This window comes from Magnolia sinica, chromosome 9 (assembly GCF_029962835.1).
Source record: "Magnolia sinica isolate HGM2019 chromosome 9, MsV1, whole genome shotgun sequence".
Classification (NCBI taxonomy): Eukaryota; Viridiplantae; Streptophyta; class Magnoliopsida; order Magnoliales; family Magnoliaceae; genus Magnolia; species Magnolia sinica.
Window position 1 is genome coordinate 77,081,365 of NC_080581.1, and position 23,217 is coordinate 77,104,581.

Sequence of the window (23,217 nt, forward strand, 5' to 3'; positions counted from 1 at the left end):
CATGAGCCCACTGGATGAACATGTACTCAATGTACAATAGGAGACTACAACTTTGGGTAGTTTGATGAACTACTAAACTTGCATCCCATTAATTATCAGTTTATCACTGCAGATTTCAACATCAAAAGCATTCCAATTCAGTCTTTCTTCATTTGAATCTCTTACCTGCAGAAAATGAGAGATGGGTCTTGATTACATTTGCATTTCATGGGCTTTTCAGTAGTGAAGGCATTCTACATGGCAGATTTCTTTGTAGCAGATGTTGGTGACTGAATTTTGTTCTTCTTTTAACTATCATCTCTTTACAAAATATAGATTCTATCTTACTGGTTGCTTGAAATGCTTTTCAGTCGTGGGTTCCACTTGAGTATCATGCTATCGACAGCTTACCATGTTCTAGCTCTTTGCTTTTGGATAATGTTTGTGTATAAACTTTTTCGAAGGGCTTCGTGTCCAGAAATGTGATGCCCTGGTACTGACAGGCTCCTGTATGCAAAATGCTGCAAAATATGGGAAATTTTCATTGTAATGATGATGATTATGATGATTTATTTGCTATTGCACCTGGTTATGGCAATTGGTTTGGGTGTTTATATAGAAAGTAATGCGAGATTCGTTTTTGATGAGTCTTGTTGATAATAAAGCCGTTGTTTTTCCAATGGATACATCTTTTTCGTTGAACAGGTCAAGAAAACGGTTTACACTGTGTTGCATGTTGGTGATGTGATTCGATTGGGCCAGTAGGTAAACATTTTTCATTCTTGTTTGCCTTTGATGTAGGAATATTTGGTTTTAGCCTTTTGCCTCTCTTCCTTCTTATTAATTTTTGTAAAATAGTATTCAAAAGATAAAAGAGATCTTTAGTCTTTTAATTTATATCATTCATTTGATTCCATGCATTTTGTAGAAACTCAACTGTTTGTATAGTGAAATCAAATTCTGTTCCCAGACAGGTAAATCAGGAACTTCCAATTGGTGCATTCATATGCCTTTTTTCAGGGGCAGTGTCTTAGAAAGAAGACCAGTCACGAAACTCTTTCCAATGAAACATGTCTAAATTGGATTGGTTGGACAAAAGAAATTGTGAAGTGGAAATTGGAAAATATAATTCTAAGAAGTTAAGAACAGAAAATTTGTAACCAAGTACAATTTCGGTAGAAAAAACATGTGATTTTATAAAGTTGACTAAACCAAGTTTCTCCTGTTTACCAAAATCTTTTGAATATCCAGTTGAAGATAGTCTTAAGAAAAAAGCATAAAAAGGGAAAAAAAAAAAAAAAAAAAAAACAACAACAACAACAATTGAAGATGAGTTAACAAGTGAAGAATAAATCTGTATGCTAAGGGCAAAATCTTGAATTAGAGTCCTCTCTAACCAATCAAAGCACATAATAACTCCAGATAATCAACTAGAGCTTATCTGGCTTGAATAATTATAAAGGACAAAAAAAAAAAAAACCATGGATAGGCGAATGTCTATCTGAAAATAATACACAAATGTGGATCTTTAGCCAGACATGGGGCTGACTTAATATTTTTAGAGATTCATTTGTGTTTTTAATAGCTATTGGTTGAGCTAATCTAGTATGCTTCTCTCTCTTGTGGATCTTTAGCCAGACATGGGGCTGACTTAATATGAGATAATATGACAAATATTAATATGCAGAAATTTTAGCTATGGACCTGCATGAAGATGGGTGGCGAAGTATATCACCATTTGAAGGGGCAGTTAGAGGGCAATATAGGCAGATGTGGGGCTGTATCATATCAGTGATTGAAGCCTGTTACTGATATTTAAAACCTTATTTTAGGGTCAGCTGGAGCCCAACCCCAAGAATCAGGTAGCTCTCTCAGTAGATTCAATCATCTCTTCATATTTACCTTTTCAGTTTTATATGTTTCTAATTCCGATTGTTGTTCTAGGACCGTCTATACCATGAGATCAAAGAAGTTTGTGGGCTGCAAAAGATCACAGAGGAACATCTGTCACAATTGCATTGGACTGCAATAGAGATTCTTCCATTTCCAATATCAAAATTTATCTTGAACAGAGGAATTCAGTTCTGTTTGGTTTTGCTTTAGCTTTTGGAAGCAATCCAACATGTCCCTATCACTGCTATTGAAACTGTTAGTATTGAAATAACTACTATGCTTTTCCCCTTTTCCACATTACTTTTGGAAGCAATCCAACATCTGTCACTATGCTTTTCCCCTTTTCCACATTGAAATTTATCTTGAACAGAGGAAGTTTGTTGAAGTTTGGCATAGAGGGGTTGAAAGATGAAGAGGAACTAGAAGTAGTTTGGCACAGAGATGTTGAAAGAAGTTTGATAGGAGATGGGTGGAGCGTAAGGAAAAAAGTAGACATATGATGGGTTACCAATAATAATTTGGGAGCCATAATGATTTAGAGAAATTTGTTTGAAGGAATGCATAAGGGCATATTAACTAGGTGGTTATTGTTGTGAAGGCCCTGTGGAACATTTATCCATATAAAAAGAGTTGTAAAGTGAACGCAACTAGCATTCCTGAGATTTGTGGATCTACATGCGGCCTGCGAAAACTACATGAGTCTTCAGTGTAGGTAAAATGGCACAACGATTCCCTAAAAGCCATGTCTATAAGTGAATCCTTGACCTGTCTCAAGCCAGTTAAAGACAATGTCTATAAGTGAATACTTGACCTATCTCAATTAAGCCAGTTAAAGAGTTGTCTATTGAACCTCATAATATGATATGGACTCAAGAGGAGAGGGAGGTAGTGAAGCTTCCTCCTAAGGGAGAAGGGTCAGAAGCTCCGAGAATGTGGGCAGTGGTGATGTTGGTCTTAATAGTTGTGGAGATCATCTTATAGTTCTTTAAAAGTGATTGGAGCAAGCAGTGGACTTTGTATGTGAATGATAGAGAGAATTCTTGATGATCACATGATTACCATATGTGGCTTTGAGATTGCCACGGTAATCATTGATATATGAGGTTTTCTGCTTGTACTTTTGAATGTTGATCATGCATTAGCATAGGATTTTGACTATTGCTAGAATATCTTAAGAATTGCCATCCCAATTACATGGGCCAGTTTAAGCTAGAAAATATGTGCCATAATTTTTTGAAGAAATAGAAGATAACAAGCAAGCAAAGGCCATGTAATCATTTTCCAACCATTTGGAACATTTAGGATTGGAGATTTCCAATATTTCTCTTTAATTTGAAGAATGCTTAGTAGTCATAGGTAGCGATGGATGTTATATCCATATGGCCCATCACTCCCTGCCTCTAACGGCCTTGTTGGTATCATTTTTTAATTTAGTTTGCATTAGTTAGAGAAGCGTGCTTAAAGACATATTGGGAAGGAAGGGATGCATCGACGAAGGAAAGCCCATGAAGAGAGAAGGAATTATATAAGTCAATGGAATGATTTTGAATAAGTTTTGGTGAATGAGATGGTCTTTGGAGATGGTTTTAAAAAAGAGAACCAGGTTGTAGATGATGTTGGAGAGCGAGGTGAAGTTGGGGATTAATTTGGAGAGAGTGATGGAATAAAAGTTTATCGGTTTTTTTTTTTATAAATAGAAAAAAGGAAATGGAAGGTAAAGAAAAATATGAGAAGATAAGAGAAAAGTAAAGAAAATCTTAGGTTTTGAAGAAATATATGATCTTGAAATTCTAAATATGGACTTAAAAAAAAGAAAAAGAAAAAAGAGTTAAACATCGTGAAAGTAAAAGATCCAAGAAAGTTGGAGAAATAGAAGGACACAGAAATTGTAGATCTATCTTTTATTCCTTTATAGTGAAACTTTAAGGAAGAAAAGAAGAAAGGATATTCTTTGAGGTTGGTATGGTTTGCAAGATGATTGCTATATGTCAAAGGAGTGATAAGGTTTTGATGATTGGTTGTTTAAATACCATGGAGTCTTATATTTATTATTGTAATTTGAAAGTGAAGAAGAGAAAAGAGAGTACGAAAGAAAGAAACTTCCCTATTTTCTATATTCTTACCCAAAGCAACATAGCAACACACACACACACACACACACACACACAAAGGGCTATTTGGATGCAAGCAAAGCTGTTTGTAAAGCACCTTGAATTGGCTAGCAAGATAATGCTACCTGGATTAGTTATTTTGTTTGTTGTTTGTAAAGCACCTTCAAATACAATCGGATTTGCACATTGACACATCTGGCACATGTAATCGAGATTTTTTATTTTTTATTTTTGGGTTAGCTTGTTAGTACATACCCATGTCAGTACACACACTCCATGTTAGCCACCCCCTCTAGGGATCAATACCAAGACCGCAAGTGTTGAAACGAGGTATCTCCACTCAGTCTGATCGATACTGGCACACATGCACGTAATTGAGATTGATGCATGTATCGAGCATTTTATTCCAAGTGCACTGAACTTGGGATGAGCTTGCTCATGTTTACTCCACCTCTTCACAAGAATCTATCCTTACTCTTCTTCTTCTTCTTCTTCTTCTTCTTTTTTGGTACAAATCTATCATGGCTATATTCCACCTTTCAAGGGCATGATGTCCTTATTATTATTGTTATTGTTTTATATATTCTTATGCATAAATAGGTTTTAAACCATAGAGAAGATGTCTGCTCCGGACTGCGCATGTTGGGCACAACTTTGCTTGCATCCATACAACCCCTAAGAGTTCTAAGTGGTCCCATGGCCCGTGAGACTAAGTGAGCCAAACCAAATAGGCTATTAAACAAGGTTTCATCTAGTATCTAATTACATACTTTCCACGTGTACAATTTTTTTACTTTCAATCTATGTTTACAATTCTCATTTGATACATTCAACAATCACAATTTTCAATCAAAGACAAGTTTTTTATTCTCATCAATGACTCCTCGTAGTAGGACACTTGCACGGTCCAGTTGATTGGACAAGATGTTTACTAGTTCTAGCAAACATTTCATGGGCTACAATATGAAAATCACATCAGTTGGATGATCTAATCCATCCATATGTGGGACTTCTTTTTATATTTATTTATTGCCAAACCATGGATGGGATGGTTAGGATTTTCTGATAAAATTGATTCTTTAATTAGAACTGTAAGCAATAGATTATGGGCCTAACATATGGATGGCTCGCTGCTGAATAGGCCTACTTTCTCATCAAATATGTTGACTGTCCACTAAATAGTTATTGTTCAGATGGTATGAATTTTACATCGTGGCCTAAGAAATATGTCACCCATATTGCTTGGGTAGACTGGCCAAGTGTCCCCTTGCAAGTGGAAAACTGCATGTTATGGTGCCTTGAGAGCAGATGATGATTTCCACACTTCTTTTTGGCATCACAAAAGTCCAACTCGAAAATCACCACATAGTAACAAGTGATTACTCTTACACCCTACGTACATGGACGTGGCAAGGTGAAAGAACTCTAAGTGTGAAGATTGAGAAATACAAAATATAAAAATATATATATAAAACACCACTCTCCTTTGTCAATGTTTGCTTAGCCCACATTTGTACTATATATTCTTCGTATGAATGTTAATTTGCTTGGCCCACATTTGTCTAGACCATTGGAAAAAAAAAAACAAAAAAACAAAAAAAACAAAAAACAAAAAACCAAAAACAAAAAAGATCACTGGCTAGGTAGGTTACATTGGTTAGATCATCCAGCTCATAGATTAAGTTATCTTGTTGCTGAAGTGGGCCAAAATTTGAAAACAAAGAGATAGCATAGACAAATATATATATATATATATATATATAAATTTTCTTTGCAGAAAGGTGGGAGCACACCACCTATAATTTTATTGATTTGACAATGGTTATGTACAGGCATTCAGGTAGGTGCAAATACAATAAACAACTGGCACACATAACATATAGACCAAGCAAAATACACAAAATTACAAAAAGGAGAAAACAACTAAAGCTTTATTTTGTAGACAAGAACTATACAAACATATTTACCCTAGCTCCAATCATCTCACTGCCATTGCTATTTAGGAAACACCATAGAAGGAAAAATTAAGGAAAGCATTCTATCAATAAATATATAAAATTCTCTCCTTCCCTTCCTCCAAAGTGCTAGGGTCCAGAAAAGCATCCCTACACCTACTCCGTGTCCAACTCCAAATCCTATCCACATTAATTCCCAGTCATATTTCCTTTCAGATTGCAATGTTGACAGAGCAGACGGTGGTGCACTTTCTGCATCTTCGCATTTCTTTGATAGGGGAGGTCCACACAATCCTAAGTTCTCTTTGAATGATTCGTTGTTAAATGTAAGAAATTGCCGGCTTTGTGGTATTTTTCCCACGAGGAAATTCTGTGAGAGATTCAACACTGCAAGGAATGTTAGATCTGTTAGCTGCCAAGGGATCTCTCCTAACAATTTATTTTGCGAGAGATCCAATGACTCTAGATCCCTTAGATTCTGAAACGATGTTGGAATTCCACCGGTTAAATCATTGTTGGACATATTGAGCACAAGGAGTGACTTTAGATCCCCAATTGATTCCGGGATATCCCCATGACGAGAGATCCACTACAGTGAAGGCAGTAAGGATCTTTACCACTTCCATCATTAGCCCTTTGCTGACTACGGACACTTTGTTTTGATAGTATATGGAACTTTTGTTTATCATTTTGCCGAGGACCAAAGATTGGGATTTGTCCTCTTCCATCATTGCCTTCCAGCTCTTGAACATATTTGATGGCAAATTACCCTCAAAGCTATTGAAAGAGAGGTCGAAAATTTGTAACAAAGGGAAAGGGTGATTTGTTAGAGGATGCCCAATGGTGCCATGAAATTGGTTGGATCTCAAGACGAGAACACGCAACTGGGACAAAGCTCCGAACCATAAAGGGAAGGTGTCATATATTTGATTGTTTCCCAGGTTTAATAACTCCAACATTTTGCAATTAGCCAAAGAACTTGGCACTTGGCCCTCTATTTGATTCCCACTGAGATCAAGCGTTTGTATGTTACATCCCTCTTTAAATGTCTGAAGTAAGGTGCCATTGAAAGCATTTCCTTGAAGATTCAACACAGAAAGGGCATCACCAATCTCACCCAAACATGGTGGAATTCGACCGACGAAGTGATTGTAAGACAAATCAAGGACTATTAGGGATTTTAGATTGCAAAATGATCGAGGGATTTCACCACCAAGGCTATTGTTTGAAACTGAAAAGAAAAGGATGGAAGGGAGTGGGATAGGAAGTAAGCCTTCTAGCTTGTTGGAGCTAAGGTCAAGGAACTGCAAGGGACTCAACAAAAGATGGGAAGATGGTTCTATTCCCTGGAATCCCTGTAGAACATTGTGAGAAAGATTTAAAGAGATTAAAGGCTCATTGCCAACCTCCCATATCCATTTAGGTATTTCACCACTAATTTTATTGTTGGAAAGGTCCAATTCCCTCAACCACTCTTGATTTCTCAAGAAATTTGGAAATGTGCTGATGTTGCAAGAACGTAACAACAAAGATTGAAACTGGGGGATGGAAACAAATGTGGAATTACCACTGCCATATTGGACTGACAAGTTGTTATCTGAAAGATCCAGAGAGTAAAGTTTTTTGAGGTTTTGAAATAAGCCTAGCTCTACAACACCACTGAAATTATTGGAAGGAACGTAAAGTTCTCGAAGGTTGGTAAGTTGAAAGATAAATCTGGGTATCATCCATTGCAATTTATTGTTACCCAAATAGAGGATCTCCAGCTGTGAAGAAGAGGCATTGTGAAACTCACCAAGTTGACCACTAAGCTGGTTACCTGAGAGATCCAACCTTTGTAATGATGGGAGTGAAAGCAATGATGATGGAATGGTCCCATTAAGCAAATTATTCCCTAAGTTGATCACTTTGAGATTCAGAAGCCCGTTTCCATATGAAGAAGGAATTGGGCCGCTCAATTTATTGGATGAAAGAGACAGATATTGCAGTTTGGTAAGGTTCCAAAGTGAGGATGGTAATGATCCTGACAAGTTGCAATTGGTGAGGCGTAAATGAGTCAAGAATTTGAGATTACTGAGAGAATCTGGTAACTTTCCTGAAAATCCAGTGTACCGAAGGATCAATTGCTGTAGAGTGTTGTTTTGAGGGAACTCTGGCAAATTGATAGCTACAAGTGTCTTGAATGATATGTCGATGATTTGTAGATTTGGCAGCTGGAAAACACTCTCAGGGAATCTTCCATGCAATCCACAGTCTGCAAGGAGCAGGGATGTTAAGGAGGATAAGTTCCCTATGAAATTGGGGACTGCAGAGGAGAGGTTGTTTCGAGTGAGGTCAAGTTCAGATAAGAAATGGAGCTGTGAAAGGGAAGAAAAGATGGAGCCTGAAAGAAGACAATTATTAAGCTCAACTTGCGGAGATTAGGGAGTGGCAAATCTAAGGTCTGGCCCTGCAGTAAGATGTGTACCCTGTCCAGATAGAGTTCACTCAGATTGGACAGGTTTTGGACGACTGCTCCAATGCTTGGGTTTTCGAGTTTCAGGAATTTGAAGGATGAACCATTGTCATATAGATTGAAAGAAAGATCGAGAGAAACCATAGTGATCAAGCGGGAGATTTCCAGTGGGATTTGGCCATAAAAGGATAACTGAGAGAGGTTGAGATGGGTCAAACTGGTGAGCTGTTCAAACCCAGATGGGATTGGAGAGCCATCAAAATCATTGTAAGCGAGGTTGAGCCTTCGCAGGCTCCGAAGACGAAAGAGGCTTTCAAAATCAATCCGACCCCTGATCCGAAGGCCACTGAGGTCGAGGCTGATCACGTGACCAGTGGGTCCATCACACGTGATGCCTTCCCAAGAGCAGCAATCGGTGTTGTTTGAATTCCAAGAGGGGAGAGGAGGGAAGTAAAAGCCATTCTTTAAGTCGAGCAAAGCAGCGAAGTGGTGATGGTTGCATTGTTGGGTATTGAGAAAGAGAAGAGATGATAAAAAGAAGACAATGAGAAATGATGGGTTTTTAGAAGAAAAGGGGAGAGCCATTGGCTAATAGGGATGGGGATGTGTCGGAATACAAGCGTCAGCTTTATTTATAGTCATAAAGTGCAGAGATTTTACGGGCTGTTAAACTCGTACGTGTGAATTTCAGACGAGTGCCGCTCATAAGAGTAGCTAGTCATCAGAGGAAGAGAAAGCGTCGTGGGTATTTACATACACAGCGGATTGGCTGGTGTACCACACACCACCGACCTGCCTGCCATGTCGACGTCACCAAGTTACGTGGGTCCCCTGAGGTATGTGTTATATCCAAACCGTTCGTCCAGTAAGGCTTGAGAGGCAAAATATGAGAGATCCAAGGATTAAGTGGACCACACTGCATCGCAGAAGTTTTGGATCAATATGATATTTGTTTTTCCTCTTTATTCAGGTATGTGTGACCTTATTAACAGATTGGATAAAAAAATAAACGTTAAGGTGGATCCATGAATGTTTCAATGGTGAAAATCATTATTCCATTACTATTTGTGGTGTGATCTACTTGAGCTTTGGATAAGACTTAATTTCGGGCTCATTCGTTAAAATGATTTCGCCAAATAGGTGAACGGTATGGATATAATAAATACACCATTGTGAGGCCCATGCAACTTTGATCTCATTTGAACCATTAATAAAACTCTGGATCTCGGGGAACGTTAGCGGGACGCAGATTTCCCGCCCATGCCTAGCAGGAAGTTCCTCCGCTAGGATGCTAAGTGGGGCCCCTGTGATGTTTATGAGAAATTCATACAGTGCATCCGTTTTGAGAGATCATTTTAGGACAAAAGACTAAAAATGAGGTGGATCCAAAACTCAGTGGGCAACACGAGAGGAAATAGTATTGGTTCAGTGACCACCGTTTGAAACACTCGTAAGGCAAAAAAGTTTCTTATCAGGCAAAGTTTTCAGTGTTTTCACTTCATCACAGTGGGGAATGACCTTATAAACGGTTTGGATGGCATATAAACATCAAGGGTAGATTTGGATTGCATTGTTGGTACTGGTTAGTGGTGGATGTTCTATAAGCCCTGCAGTAATGTATATTTTTTATACACTTAGGTGGACCGTACCATAGAAACAATGGTGATTTGACTGCCCACCATGCTTAGTGGTAGGTTAAAACATTTCTGGATTATGTGCGCCCGGGTCTCACCCAACGCGGTGTGGTCCTGACTGTGGAGCCCACGTTGATGCATGTATTGTATATCCAAGCAGTCCATCCATATTTCTACTCCTTTTGAGGGCATAAACAAAAAAGGAAAAAAGAAAAAGAGAGAGAGAGAGAGAGAGCACGTCCAAATCTCAAGTGGACCACAGTACTGATTGAATTCCCACCATTAAGAGAGAGAGAGAGAGAGAGAGAGAGAGCACGTCCAAATCTCAAGTGGACCACAGTACTGATTGAATTCCCACCATTAAGAGAGAGAGAGAGAGAGAGAGAGAGCACGTCCAAATCTCAAGTGGACCACAGTAATGATTGAATTCCCACCATTAAAATTTTCCTAGGGCCCACTGTAATACCCACCATGAGTTTATTTGCCATCAAACCTATTGATGAGGACACAACGACCTAGATGAAGGGAAAAACAAATATCAGCTTGATCAAAAAAATAATTTTGTAGCCCACAAAAAAAATTTTGTGGTGGATGTTCAACAACTGTTCCCCTGGTTCCATCGACAAGACCTGTCAGAGTGATTCATTACAGAGGTGCGCGCAGATTAGGGGTTGTGCTGCCGGCTGGGTTGTGAGCTTAAGACAGAGTGAGTGCGCAGCCCAATGTAAAGAACCAGAGCGAAGGGCCTCCTAGTAGGAGAAGCCTGAGCGGTCTTGCGTCTAAAGTCTGCCAACTCAAGGCAAGGCGATAGACGAAGCTCATCAAAGCATTTCTCAGTGCTTTGATCCGCTTGGACTAAGAAGAATTTGATCGCCCGGTCATGCTAATTCCATTGGTCCACTTGAGATTTGGATTATGATGAGCATTATGGTGGGCCTTAAGGAGTTTGTAATGGTGGGCATTCAATTAACATCGTTTCTTATGGTATGGTCCACCTGAGATTTGGATCCTCTTAATTTTTGGGTTCATGGCTTAGAAGAAGCTGGAAAATGGATATACAATAAATACATCAAGATGGGCCCACGGTTATGACCACACTCAATCTGGAAATCCTCCTAGCTATGCAAACTGCGTTAAGAGAAAATTGATGTGGATATTTTAGTCATTTTTGAAAAAATCATAAGGGAAGTGGGAGAAAACTAACATAAGGTACCCTTGATAATAACTTCATTAATGACGTACCTTAATGAAAATTTAATTTATAAAGGTACCAGGATGTAAATGCTATGCTAATAAAGTAATATTTTGTAAAATTTCTTTGAGAGAATTTAAATAAGCTGCATGACAGAAACGATGAGGATTGAACATCAACAGTTGAAATGTTCGTGGGGCTATAGAAGTTTTAGATGAGGCTAATACTTTTGTGTAGGGCTGAAAGTCGGGCGGGTTGGGTTGGGTTGGTGCTCAACCCTAACCCAACCCAAGGTTCCTATACCTCAACCCTAACCCAACCCAACCCAACCCAACCCAACCCAATCTTAGGTTGGGAATTCTTAACTCAAGCCCAACCCAAGCAAGCTCGGTCAGGTTGATCGGGTTGGTCGGGCGTATACGTGCTAATATTTTCGTTATTACATTAGTTTATTATATTTCAATATAGGACTTATTTTTTATATCTATGATTTTATTAATTATATATGTGATTATTCATCGTAAAGAACTTCATTTTTTTTCCTTTAAAAAAACAAGCTAACTACTCATTTAAAAGTCATGTAGCAAAGCACCCAATCTACTTGGGTGAGAGAAATCCGACATATCTTGTTAGCTTAAGTCATTGGAAATGATGTGGACAAATGAGACCCAACATCACTAGTGTGCCTTCGACACAAACGATCCACACTCAATTATAATTTATAAGTAACTTATATATTGATCGGGTTTGGGTTGGGTCGGGCAACCCGAGACCTCAACCCGAGCCCAACTCAAGTTTTATCGAGTTGGTGTTTTTATAGCCCAAGCTTGGGATCGGACCTGATATATCCTGCCCGAGCCCAACCCAATGTCGGGTCGGTCACGGGTCGGTCGGGTTGAACCCGCCCAACTTTCAACCCTAGATGTCGAGGTGGTAGGTATATTTTTGGGGTTAATGGTACAAAACACAGTACATCAATTTAAAACCTTAAGCATTTTCCTACCCACTTTAATTTTCCTGTTGTATGGCCCTGAGTTTTGTATTTATTTCATTTTTTGGCTCATGTTATAACAGTCTGGAAAAATGGATGGACAGGGTAGATTTCTCACAAACGTCACGGCCGGCCCTACCTAGGCAAGGCATCTACACACGGATAATCGACTGACTACATGAACGGGTATCATTGGCCGTGATCATTCAAGGAAGGTGGCATCAAGTGTCCCATTTCCTATCTCTATCTTATAAATACCATCGGTCCATTTTTCTTAAAATGAACGCTTCCACACGCAACACATATATGCATGAATTTGACAATGGCCATTAGATGTGGGGCCAATATGCTTTAATTTCCAACTGCCCTTGGAATTCCTAACCCAACAATCTCACCAGGTCAAGCAAGCCATGACCATAAGCACGTCAAGCACCTGACACCATTTATTCATGCAAAAGTGTCTATGCAACTTTCTTTTTTTTTAATTTACTTTTTTAACTATTGACTGTCCTCATTTCTCCATTTCTTACTGAGTTCATAAATTATAGTTAACTAACACACACAACACAAAACTATATGTAAAAAAATTGGATGTAAAAATGCTTTGGAAACTTCTTGAGTTCTATCTTATAAATACCATCGGTCCATTTTTCTTAAAATGAACAATTCCACACGCAACACATGCATGAATTTGACAATGGCCATTAGATGTGGGGCTAACATGCTTTAATTTTCAACTGCTCTTGGAATTCCTAACCCAACAATCTCACCCGGTCAAGCAAGCCATGACCATAAGCATGTCAAGCATGTGACACCATTTATTCATGCAAAAGTGTCTGTGCATTTTTATTTTTTTATTTTTTTACTTTTTTAACTATTGACTGTCCTCATTTCTCCATTTCTTACTGAGTTAATAAATTATAGTTAACTAACACACACAACACAGAAATGTATGTAAGAAATTGGTTGTAAAAGTGCTTTGGATTGAGTTCTATCTTATAAATACAATGGGTCCATTTTTCTTAAAATGAACATTTCCACACGCAACACATACATGCATGAATTTGACAATGGCGATTAGATGTGGGGCCAACATGCTTTAATTTCCAACTACTCTTGGAATTCCTAACCCAACAATCTCACAAGGTCAAGCAAGCCATGACCATAAGTACGTCAAGCACGTGACACCATTTATTCATGCAAAAGTGTCTTTGCACTTCTTTTTTTTTTTCCTTTGTCCTCATTTCTCCATTTCTTACTGAGTTCATAAATTATAGTTAACTAACACACACAACACAGAACTGTATGTAAAAAATTGGATGTAAAAATGCTTTGGAAACTTCTTGAGTTCAAGCCATGTGTTGTGCATGGGTTTTGGATTAGGTTAGTTTCTAAACCCTAGTTTTCACCAGCTCATTCAATGAGCTGAAGACTCTAATGAGGTAACTGGTCTGACTGATTTACAATTGACTAACACCTTTGATGAAAGATACACATCAAAGTGTCTCCACATACAAACTTATAGTTGATATCCAATTCCCCTTGTTTCCTATGATGTGGTCCACTTGAGTTATGGATCTGGTTGGTTTTTCCTTCGGGGAACCCAAATCCAGCACATAACCTGATGGACAAAGTGGATGTTACATATATAACATTATGGCCCCAGTTAGCTTTAAGAGTCACAAGTGTAGATTACAAGAGCCACTAATCAAAGTAGCTACCATTTTTCCAGATGCTTTGCCTTACAAGTCATGTAAATTACGGGAGCCACTGATCATAGTCACCATTTTTCCAGATGCCTTGTATTACAAGTCAGGTCAACAAAGTAGTCACCATCCTGCAGATGACTTGCCTCACAAGCAACAAGTTCAGTCTAACCAGATATTGACAAGAAAATGAAAGACTGATAGAATTAATTGCCAGTCTCCACACTTTTAGGCAGGTGAGCCCATCTCATTATTAGATGATGGGCCTGATTCTTTAAGGCAATGCATTTGCGCGGTCAGATTGCCTGATCAGCGGCTCAATCTCACCAAGATTACTAACGTGCATGTTCCAAGTGGATGCTATCATAGTGGTATATCTATTCTCACATGACGTGAAGGCTTTATAACATGACATCTACTTTCTTTACCATGAAAAGGTACTTACATTCATTAGCCACTTTATGGGCCTCACTTTTATATGGACTTTTCAAGTCAGTATTTTGGCCTGATGGTTATGGAAGAATTTTAAATTATTAACATATCGATCCATCCACCACCTCATAAACCCCATTATCTTCCCCTCCACCATTAAGTCTTCAAGTAGCTAAGATGTCATTTCCATCAATGAGCCCAAGTCTCCTTAACTCAGTCATGGTAGTGTGAATGCTATTTAGGTAGGACCTAAGGAAAGTTACTTGATAGGACCATTAAAAGGTATCTAACATCCATCTATCACGTTAGGGGCTCCTCTTTTTTCTTGTTGTACCATATGTTTTGTGTTCACATTATCAGTCCTAAGGCTAGATAAGGAGGCTTGTGTCGAGTTGGCAGCCAAATCAAACTTCCACAGCTTCTATCATAAATCCCCATTAGCTCTTCAAATTATTACCTCCTTCAGGAAAGAAAAAGATTGCACCAAGCACAATTGGTGAAATGTATTAAGCAAAACATGGGCTAAAATTTTTAATCCATGCTTACCCTTAGCTGCTAAGTAGAAGCTTAGCTCCCCATCAGCAAAGAGGACTAGGCTTAAACTTATTATATATTTGAGTTGTGCAAGCATGCTGGATCGCCTATCAAGCTTGATTATTGTATATAGCATGTGTTTGTAACCATGTCTTGAGTAAAATATTATAAACACCATCCCAGATAAGTCATTGCTCAAATTAGACTCATCCAACCATCCTAACCATTTGATTTGTGCCTTCAAACGCACCATTGAAAGGAATCTTGTACATGACTTCGAATTGTTCAATTGATATGCTAATCCCTTGGATGTTGCTTCCAATTGGATAATTGACATTGTCCACAATAGGTCCATCAATCCAACTATTAACATTAGTTAATCAAATTGGGTTTTGGTTATAGTCCATACAAAATGTGGCCAAGTAATTGGATGATCTAGATCAAGTGCATCTCCTAAACTGTAGAAAGTATTGAATTTTCATGTATGGTTCATTAACTACCAATTGCATTGGTTGAAAATAAGCTTGCTATTTTGTTTTAATTCTGTCAGGAACACCTTTATTTGAGATGCCCGGTGTGAGAGTATCATCTCCACCTTTTTTAGTGTCATAGTACAAGTTCGGCTAAAAATCTATTGCCACCTGTCCCCACTACAAACGATGAATTATGTAGCGTTCTGATCATCAGAAAATGTAGACATTCCAATGTGGACCCACTGTTTGGTTATCCCATTCTTTGCTATTAGCCTCATACTATGAATGGGCAACGCACCAGAAACCTCCTAGCTTTTGGTGGCATTATGTATACATTCAACATGGGAGGCTTCTGGGCAATGGCGCATCCATTATGGGTCTCATGTCATTAACGGTTTGGATCATCAAAAATAAAATAAAATTTAAGTGGACCCCACAAATCACAATGCACAATGCATTTATTTGATGAAGAAAAGGGAAGCCATTTGCACTACCCTAACTTGTAATGATGAAATGATATTCTCTAGGAAAATTGTTACAAGCAGTGTTATCAAAATCCTATGATTTGGGATTTAAGTTTAATCTTGAGTAAAATTATTTGAATCCCACCTTTGAATCCCTTTTTTATATGAATCTTACAATTTTATGATTTGAATCCCTATGATTTATAATTCAAATCCTAAATTACGATTCAAATTATACTTGTTTTCTTCTATTTTCAGCTTTTTGCTTTCATTTTATGTTTTTAAATGCGTGAGGGTGTTAAGAACTGTTTAGGAAAAAAAAAAACCTTTTAATATATATATATATATATATATATATATATATATATATATATATATATATATATATATATATATCATTTAGAAAAGGTAAATTATGTTATTTTGTTCTTTATAAGAGGACTAGGCTTAAACTTATTATGTATTTGGGTTGTATGGACATGCTGGATCACATAAGCTTGATTATTGTATATAGCATGTGTTTGTAACCATGTCTTGTGTAAAATATTATAACCATCATCTTAAATAGGTCATTGCTCAAATTAGACTCATCCAACAATCCTAACATCTGATTTGTGCCTTCAAAAGGACCACAGAAAGGAATCTTGTGTGTGACTTTGGATTGTTAAATTGAAAAGCTAACCCTTTGGATGTTGCTTCCAATTGGATTATTGACATTGTCCACGACAGGTCCATCGATCCAACTATTAACATTAGTTAATCAAATTGGGTTTTGTTTATGGTCCATACAGAATGCGGCCAAGTAATTCAATGGTCCAGATCAAGTGTATCTCCTCGACTGTAGAAAGTATTGAATTTTCGTGTGTGGTTCATTCAATATCAATTGCATTGGTTGAAAATAAGCTTGCTGTTTTGTTTTAATTCTATCAGGAATACCTTTATTTGAGATGTCTGGTGTGAGAGGATCATCTCCACCTTTTTTAGTGTCATAGTACAACTTCGGCTTGAAATCTGTTGCCACCTGTCCCCACTACAAACGATGAATTATGTAGCATTCTGATCATCAGAAAATGTAGACATTCCAATGTGGGGTGATCCCTATTCTTTGATATTAGCCTCCTATTATGAATGGGCGATGCACCAGAAACCTCCATCTTTTGGTGGCATTATGTATACATTGAACTTGGGAGGCTTTTGGGCAATGGCGCATCCATTATGGGTCCCACGTCATCAACGGTTTGGATCATCAAAAATAAAATAAAATTTAAGTGCACCCCACAAATCACAATGCACAAATTTAAGAAATGCAAAGTGCATTTATTTGATGAAGAAAAGGGAAGCCATTTGCACTTCCCTAACTTGCAATGATGACATGATATTCTCTAGGAAAATTGTTATAAGCCACGTTGTCAAAATCCTATGATTTAGGATTTGAGTTTAATCTTTAGTAAAATTATTTAAATCCCACCTTTGAATCCCTTTTTATACGAATCTAACGATTTTATGATTTGAATCCCTATGATTTATAAATCAAATCCTGAATTACGATTCATAAGAATTGTTTAGAAAAAAGAAAAAGTATATATATATATATATCATTTAGAAAAGGTAAATTATGTTATTTTGTTCTTTATAAGAGATTAAATTATATATTTTTTTCTTCAATGTTAAATGGTAGTTTTTTTTGGTATGATTTCTTACTTCTTAACTAATCGAAAAACTAAATTGATTTACGACTTATCTACTATGTTTGTATGGATGGTTATGATCATCTTGACGTATATGTATTGTGGAATAATGGTTAGAAATCAAAATATCTTTTTTCCGTTGGTCTACAGAATCAAATGCCACTTTTCTAATCCAATTCTACCTTCAAGAAAGGTAATAAGAACATAAATTATTAAAGGATCCTTGTATTTTTTTTTTACTAGGATAACTTCTTGAAAGACCATAAACAAAAAAAGAAAAAAAAAGAAAGAAAGAAGAAAGATAAGAATCATCTAACTTTTTTAAGTAATACCATGTCGTGATAGTGTTTAAGTCTTTAATTTTTTTCTTATTTATTTATATATTTTTTTAATTTTATTTTTAAAAAAAAAACTTGCGATTTACGATTTGTGACTCGATACGATTCAACCCCAATTACGATTTGCAATATGATAACAATTTTGACAACATTAGTTACAAGAGATAAGTTCCTTGTTGGATAATTTATCCCATCATGGCCCTACCTTGTCTTGATTAAAGAGGAGAGGTTCACGTTTTGCTTGCTATCTGCACTCCAAAAAAGTGATTTCGATGAATATGATTAGAGTGGTGGCTCAACATGCTTTGATTTTTAATTGCTCTAAAAAATTTACCCTCAAGAATTGAAGCAATTTTCAAGAAAATAGAAATTACACTATTCTTGGTTTGCTTACCCAGGGTTCATCTTGTGGTCTACAGATTGGACCAGGCGGGCCACAAATGATCCATCAAGATGATGTTTGACTGGGTTGGAAAAGAAGAATCCTTTGTCCGTAACAAAATCAGGTGGGACGTACCTATCAGCAAGATCTATAGTGAACTCCTGCAATCAATTTCATAGTAAAAAAGTTAAGGTGTGAAAGTATGAAGAGTTATAAAAACTAAAAGTGTGCTTGGTTAAAAGCCCCATTAGGTAGAAGCTAACTGAAGTGTTCCCTAACTGGAATTGCATATATGCGGAGGGTTTTTTTTTGGATCCCCAAATCACCATCCATTTCCTTCCAGGTAGGACATGAAATGAAGCTGATTAGATTTGGGTAGAAAGCACCCACCCCAATCATAACAAAAGCACATAACTGCAACATGCCAATATGCCAATTTTTTTTTCTTTCTTTCTTTTTCTTTTCTTCTTTTTTTTTTCCTTTTTTAAATTTCATGGAGAAGTAACAGCAAAAAAAAAGGGGGGGCCAGGAGTAGCACAGTCTTAATTTTCTCTATCTCAAAAATTGAGAGAACAGAAATTTGGACAAGTTGGGGAATATACACAGAATAGCTATATTACAGAGCTTCTCTAACCCAAAAAGCACCTCTACTTGGAAACTCACATGCCAAATGGGCACTTGAAAGGACATCTGATTCGTGCATAAGGTTGGCTCCATGGTTTACATAACCAGGCCTCAAAACCACACCACTCAAGCTATCAAGTCACCACATATGTAATTAAAAAATAATAATAATTGGGTGGCTCAAGAAATGAAGAAATTTCAAGCAGCCAATATTCAACATATGTTACAGCTGTCTGATTAATGGACAAACCTCACCATCCCAATGGCAAGGACCTGCTTGTGCATGTCTCAGATGTACTCACACAAGCAAGGTTGGCATGTGTAGACGTGTATACTCTTAATAAAAGAAAAGTTGTTGACTTTGAATAATGATGATTCCAGAAAAGAGGCTAGAACCCAAGAAGGAGAAGACAGGCCAACCAATCCAAGAAAACCATTACTGAAATGTTACGTATTATGAACTATCAAGATATCGACCGTCAAATTCTTAAAAGAGGAAAACAGTAAGCCATGCAAAAAAGAAAAGAGCCCATACCGGATGCTTGAGGAGAAAGGCAGACACTCTCTCCTCATTCTCTTCAGGATCAATAGAACAAGTACTGTACACTAGTGTCCCTCCAGGCTTCACTAATCTATAAATGCAATAACGTCAAGGTAAAAATCTAGAAGGCACCATTCTTTTGCAGAAATCTTAAAACAATGCAGTATTATGGGGATATACATTAGCTTGTTACAATATCTTTGGCGATCTAATATTGTACTTTGTGGTTCTTCGAAAAAACAAAAACAGCTGTTGTGTAAACATAGCTTTTTAGAGAAAACCATAACGTATTTCCTTTTGCAATCCAGATACATAGAAATGCATTAAAACTAAACGGCCATGTAAAATAAAAACAAAAGCAAGAGCATAAAGAACATTTGCCTAGCATCACAATTTTTATTTTTATTTTCAAAAAGAACCAAACATGTTACATAGCACAAGGCCTCTAAGAGAAAGGAGAAGAAAGGGTTTGAACTCTTAAAATGAAGCTGCATCAAGGAGCTCATCTTGTAAATTTGTCAACTGTTCCAAATCCTCTAATCTCTGGCTCCAACGATAAGTCCGCTCTCTTAAACAACAAATTGAATAGGAAAGGAAGATTTAGTCATTAAGACTTAGGCAATGCAGAAAATAATCATGTTCGTAAAACACCTACCTTACCAATCAAAGCATCTTAGAAGCAAGCACGTGACCAATTACTGACCCAAAAAGAAATAATATTATAAGTCAATACTTTCAGTGATTGCAGCTGTTTGATGATTCAAACCAAAATTGGCTATTTTAATTTTTTCCAAATTCCAAAACAATCCCAATTTAATTATCTTTTCAAGAAATATGAACTTGTTTAAGGAATACCTTGGAGAGGACACCCAATCCAAAACAAGGAGCATCCTACAAAACTTTATCAAACTTCTTGGATATCTTTTCCTACAAAAATCAAAAGCTTTGTGAATTACAAACAAAAATTGTAACAGGAAATGACGGCAAAAAGATCCAAAGCACTGCATAAATAACATGCCTCAATAAAAAATTGAATCATCCGGATAGTATTTTATAAAAATAATGAAGAAAGTTCCCTCAGAAATCTGTATAAACTCAAACAAAAAAAAAAAAAGAAGAATCCTATGCTTCCTGGATAAGGGCACCACCGCCAACAACAAAAAAATTGGCTAAAAGTCAATATATTAGTTTGCAATTAAGTCTACAGGGAATCAGTAGGAATTGCGATATCTGTAACTCTGAACATCTTAAATGTCAGAATCGACATGATATTAGGACATGCAAAATCCAAGGATGTGCCAATTGTGCCGCAACAATTTGGTGTGGGGTTCATGGCTACTGAATGTGTTCAATATAAATCTCACAACATTTTCTAATTTATTTGATTCTTGCCAACCAAAATTAGACATTTGCTTTATCTTTGTTATATCTATTGAAAAGACATTGAAGCAGTTATTGGGGCAGCAATTGTTCTCTCAATCCCTCATAATAGATATCAATCTGTATCAAGGTTAGTGGGAGCTGGGGGTGGCAACGATTTGGATCAACCATATTTTAGCAAAATGGCATAGAACAAAAAAAAAAAAAAAAAAACAACGAGAATTGTTCATATTTAATCCGGTCTTGATTGTTAAAAATACAGTAGAAAATTCAGCCAATGATACACCAAAATTTTAGAGAATGAAAGGTTCAGGTTTAATACGGTTTAGACTTTTTAAAAAAACATAGTGAAAAAAGAAGCTAAAGTAAAAAATAGAAAACTTTATATATATGTATGAACAATATTTCTTTTCTGAGACTATAAAGGGTTGAACGTCCCCACCCTAGTCAATATGCATATTATGAATGAAAGAGATTTCTCTCCTTTTACTTTGAAATTGGCAAAAATAAAAATAAAAATCATCCTATAATTGGATTAGTCATGTGAAACCATAGGGAGTGATTCCCTAGTTATTTTTTCAGCTTCTTTCTTCCCAACAATATCACCTTTTTTTTCTTCTCTTCAAGGTATTTCTTCTTCTCCATCTCTACAACCCACCCTTCTTTCTTTTTCTTATTTCTTCTTCTTTCCACGACCCCTAATCCATCCAAACCTAGTTCTCAAAATCCTAGTTATCCAAACCCTAGTTCTCAAACCCTTAAATCTTTAAAAGGCCTAACCCTAAATCTCTAAAACCCTAGTTCTAATTTCCACCAAAATCCCCTAATTTCGTATAACCAAAAAAAAAAAAACCCAAAATTTTCAAAATCCCAAAGCTGCAAGTCCTAAAACCCTTAACCCAAAATCCCAACCAGAAACCTCCCAAAACTTCAAGCTTAATGTTCCAACCCCAAACCCATTTCCCCCATTCCCTGGCCTTTAAACCGTCCAAATATGTTAAAACTTCCACAAGACAAATGATTTCAATTGAATTCAGATTTAAGCCTATGCTAGGATGAGGTTTTTATCTCCTACAAGTCTTGGTTAATCAGTAATTTATGAAATTCCTATGCTAGGGATTTGGTGGATGGGTTGTGTTATCTCCCGGTTGTTGAGTGGGCTGAATGGGTGTCGATCATGTTCGAAGGTGGAAATCTGCTTCCATTTTTTTTGCAGGTGCCCCAGCTCTGTTACAGTAGTTGTTGTCCATTTGCTTTTTAGTCTAATGGTTTGGGGCCTTCAATAATATTAACGTTGAGGTAATTTGGTTCAATTCCAAAGTTGTCTGGCTAAGAATGGGGGTGTCAACCACATTATCTGTTGCTCTGGTTAAGACGACATTGGTCTTATTGCTCGTGACCTTTGAGTGGCCCGACCTTCTGGTAATCTGAATTTGTTATATCAAGGGCATGTGGGGTAGTTTTGGGGGTCGAAAGCATGCATTGTTTCTCAACATTCATGTGGGTTTTTTTTCAATGATTACCCGAAGGGCAAGGTTTGTTGATGTGGGGGTCTGATCCATGCCAGGCTTTGGCCCTCTTGGTTGTGCTTGTGTCTGATTTGGTTAACACGGGTCTGAGGTGGAGGTACCCATTTGTCTGACGTGGTCTGGGGCAACCATGTGGTTGTTTGTGTTTTGGCTCGTATACTATTGAGTTTGGTTTAGGTTCTGCGTGCTACTAGCTGAAGGTTGTCAAGGTTACATCAATGAGGTGGATTGCTTTGGAGTGGCCCTATTTTGTACAAGAATTTAGTATTCAGATCTAGGCGTTAAGCAAGCTATGGTGGCATGACTCGTGTCCTCCTCGAACATATTTCCCTCTGCTAGATTGGTCTATGGGCCCTTTTGTTGTAAGCAACTTGGATTCTCTCAGTTCTTTTAGTTTCTCTCTCTCTCTCTCTCTCTCTCTCTCTCTCTCTCTCTCTAAGACGAGGTTGGGCCTGTTGTTGCATATAAGGTTGTCAACGGGCTAGGCTTGGGGTTGGTTTCGGCCCAGATTTTGAACTATTTCGAGCCAAGCTGTCCAGCCGGGCCTAATCAAAATTCTTATTTTGAAATGCCCGAGCCCGACCCATTGACACCCCTATTTGTATGGGTCTAATAAGGCAGTTTTATATGATAGGTGAGGCCCGTTTCTTTTTTGTGGCACCCACCCGAAATTTGTAAAGCCATTTTTGCGATTTAACACAATAATAGGTGGTGTGCTCCTACCTTTCTGTAAAAATTAAAGAAATTACAATATAAAAAAAGGTGGAATGTCACTTTGTCCTAATTACTCCATTCATTCGTTCAAACAAGCAATTGGCCAGCATCTTCATGAAGGCTTCCAATCGACATGGAATTACCAAATTAAAGATATCTGAAGCAAGCTAGGTTTGTGTGATATCTATCCTATGGCTTAAGG

General features: G+C 37.3%; 1 protein-coding gene and 1 pseudogene across 1 annotated transcript in view; both read right to left on the reverse strand.

The window, feature by feature from the left end:
- Positions 1 to 23,217, reverse strand: part of LOC131255749 (uncharacterized) — a 44,782-nt gene that overhangs the window by 16,781 nt on the left and 4,784 nt on the right. Inside the window, exons 3-6 of the mRNA XM_058256555.1 lie at positions 20,248 to 20,319; positions 19,874 to 19,960; positions 19,387 to 19,483; positions 19,212 to 19,290 (exon numbers count right to left, since the gene is read on the reverse strand). Coding sequence (XP_058112538.1) covers positions 19,288 to 19,290; positions 19,387 to 19,483; positions 19,874 to 19,960; positions 20,248 to 20,319 — 259 coding nt within the window. The 3' untranslated portion in view covers positions 19,212 to 19,287. The remainder of the gene's footprint in view (positions 1 to 19,211; positions 19,291 to 19,386; positions 19,484 to 19,873; positions 19,961 to 20,247; positions 20,320 to 23,217) is intronic.
- LOC131255176 (uncharacterized) overlaps positions 1 to 23,217 on the reverse strand; it is a 164,432-nt pseudogene that overhangs the window by 15,856 nt on the left and 125,359 nt on the right.